The following is a 2,896-nucleotide window of genomic DNA, read 5'->3' as shown; positions in this document are numbered from 1 at the left end:
TGTAGCCTTGCTGGAGACTAGACTGAAATGATCAAATTCACTTCACTTTCAGTTCACTTACGATAGAAGACATATTTGAACCCAGAGGTGAAAGAAGAATTAATTTACCTTCTTCATCACCTAATTTGAGAATAAAGTACTTGTGTTATGTTTCATTTTCCATCCTGGTTTCATTTTCATCTGTATTTGCAGCTTCAATATTTGCAGAAAACTTTGGACCAGGTTTCAGAGATGGAGAAGGATTTTTCTCGGTCTTTGCCATTTTTTTCCCAGCTGCTACTGGCATTCTTGCAGGGGCCAATATCTCAGGAGACCTAGAAGTATGAATTTCATTTACATTATAATACTGGTTTTGTTATAGATGAGTAAGAATGAACAAGAAAAGAAATTATCAATCAATACTAGACTCACTTTAAATACACAACTAATTCCATAAGGCAAAACTCTCATTTTTAAATATTTGTTTTATTATCTAAGCACATCAGTTCACATTTTCCTTCTTATACAATGCAGCTATGTACACAAAATGATTTATTTTAAAATTTGGTTTACAGAATGTAAACTATGGAATTTAAAAGGGGTGTTTCAATAACCTATAACAACGTAATATTACTGAATCTATTATCAGTATGTTGTACATGAAAATTAGTTGTGTAATTCCCATTAGTATTTCTTTGCTTTTTATACTGAAAAAGTATACTGAAAACCCACAAGTTTTTACTCATAAAAGCAAAGAAATTAAAAGAATATGCTAAAGAAAGACTTATGGGAGAATCAATAGGAGACTAAACCCTTCCATGTGCCCACTTCCCTTGCAATGTATCAATTACATGAGCCTATTGCTCTTTACGTAATGTGTCCAATATCTAGGCAAACTGATCAATTAAGGAAAGCGTTTAACTTTCACTCTGAATGACCTCTAGTTTTCATACTTTATATTAAAATTATATTAATATTTAATATTAACCTAATATTTAGATATGATTGAACTCTTTTAGCTAAAGACAAAGTTCAGCTCATTTTGAGCTTTTGAAGGTTTGCAAACCACTTGGTGAAACACTCCCAATATTTCTGAAGCTATTCACTTCCCCGTAGTATTCAAGGAACATCAAAAACATAACCCGGTAATCTGTAGAGTATGTGTGAATCATCAGCAGTCAGGTACTGATCAGGTACTGAAAGATAGCCACAGTGGCACAGTTAATGCCACAGCTCTATACATACCTAGCTCAGCTCCACACAAGTTCATGAATGTTAATTTTCAATGTTAGAAAAGGCCAAGATTCAGCCCCTAGTGCTCCTCATTGGGTTAGTGCAGCTAAGGCACACTAGATTTTGCTGCCAGTGCTTTAGATTAGGCTTTAACAGGATAAGGGTAGTATATATTCTTCTGATTATATTTATTTTTTAAGATTATAGCCTAAAACCTAAGATTACAGTGCAATGGCTAGTTGTCTCCCATACACTAAAACGGAGTCCATTAAAACCTATCATAAGCTGGGGTTAAAGATTCCTTTGTAACTGAGCTGATTTGTTTGGGGGTGGGGTTCAGTGTTTATCCCCATTCATTTTTTTTTGATAATAGTTAATGCTATTAATTCAATCATCCATATTAAATACAATGACCTTTTGATTTTGGTTGGAAAACCAAAGCAGTCCAATACCTACAAATTATACACAGACCCTGAAAATGAAAATATACAGCATTCCATTCCATGCCTCCTAAACTAGCTAAGTGACTAAATGAATTTAAAAGAAAATTAACAAAAATTACTTTTTAGACTGAACAAATAAACACCAAGTTATAGCCTGCAAGAATTTTTGATGGTATTTAAATCCCGTAAAAAGTTAGAATGTGCAATCGAAAGCCTTGCAGCCGTTATTCACAGAAGCGTGAACAGTACTGGTGTCATTTCAAGATACTGTTTATAGAAGAAATGCTGACCCAACAGAATGGCCCCTTCCAGCAATAACACATATCATACTTTTATTGAATCATCTAAATTAAAAAGAAAAACAGTCTGGAAAGAGGTAGCTCACTTTAGACATGGCTATTGATGATTAGTTTCCAACAGCAATAACATTCTCTCTTGAGAAAGCTGTCAGCTGACTCAAAGAATTAGATGGGTAGTTTGGGGTAGGGGGTAAAGATGACTGCTCTGCTAGTGCAAAGGGGACTTAAAACTGCCATAACTAGACAGCTGAGGATTCTTCCAGTATGGCATAACCATATACACATAGCCTGCAAGTCTGCATAACCATATATACATAGCCTGCAAGTCCCCCCACATAGCCTGCAAGGTCAGGGGATAATGCCATAGTAATATCTACTCCCATCTCCATGCTAGAGAGGCAAGATCCTTGTGCAGATCTAAGGGTACATACAGATGTTCAGGGAAGTTAGGGGGAGGTTAGATCACATTAAAAATAGCAATTTGATCTTAGTTCACCCAGGTGCAGAACTTACACGGCTACAGACAGCTTAAAAAATGGCTGATTGGGTGAAAATCTGACCCCTCGTTGCATGAGAGTGCAGACAGAAGTGCAGCTTCCAGCTGTAACTCAGAATGATTTTTGCAAAGCTATCTGAGTTACAGCGTTACCCAAAACCAAACAGAAGTTCACTCTTGGTTCCAAGGGGGAGGGGAATCCAGCTGTGGGCTGGGAGCCTGCTGCCAGGTTCCCATGGCAATGGCCAGAGCTCTCTGCCAGTCCACACTGTTTTCAGAATGGGGGGAAGGCAGTGGAGGGAGCTTGTTCTTGGGGCTTTGAAGTAAGTTGGGGTGGAGGGAGGGACAGGTGGGATATGGGGGTTGTTTGTTTTGGGGTGGGGGGTTGGAGGCTAAAAACAGCCCCTGTTCCTAGGTGGGAGAGAAAGCCCCCTCCACAGATCCTA

The 2,896-nt window shown here is 37.9% G+C and overlaps 1 protein-coding gene across 4 annotated transcripts in view; it reads left to right on the top strand.

Annotated features, from left to right (window-relative positions):
• Positions 1-2,896, top strand: part of SLC12A1 (solute carrier family 12 member 1) — an 80,845-nt gene that overhangs the window by 36,637 nt on the left and 41,312 nt on the right. For all 4 annotated transcript variants that reach the window (XM_019504184.1, XM_019504186.1, XM_019504185.1 and 1 more), the window contains one exon: positions 193-320. In XM_019504184.1, coding sequence (XP_019359729.1) covers positions 193-320 — 128 coding nt within the window. The remainder of the gene's footprint in view (positions 1-192; positions 321-2,896) is intronic.

This window comes from Gavialis gangeticus, unplaced genomic scaffold, assembly GCF_001723915.1.
Source record: "Gavialis gangeticus isolate Ggan-Ray unplaced genomic scaffold, GavGan_comp1, whole genome shotgun sequence".
Classification (NCBI taxonomy): domain Eukaryota; kingdom Metazoa; phylum Chordata; order Crocodylia; family Gavialidae; genus Gavialis; species Gavialis gangeticus.
The sequence above is the reverse complement of the archived record's forward strand: the minus strand, read 5'-3'. Positions and strand labels throughout refer to the sequence as shown.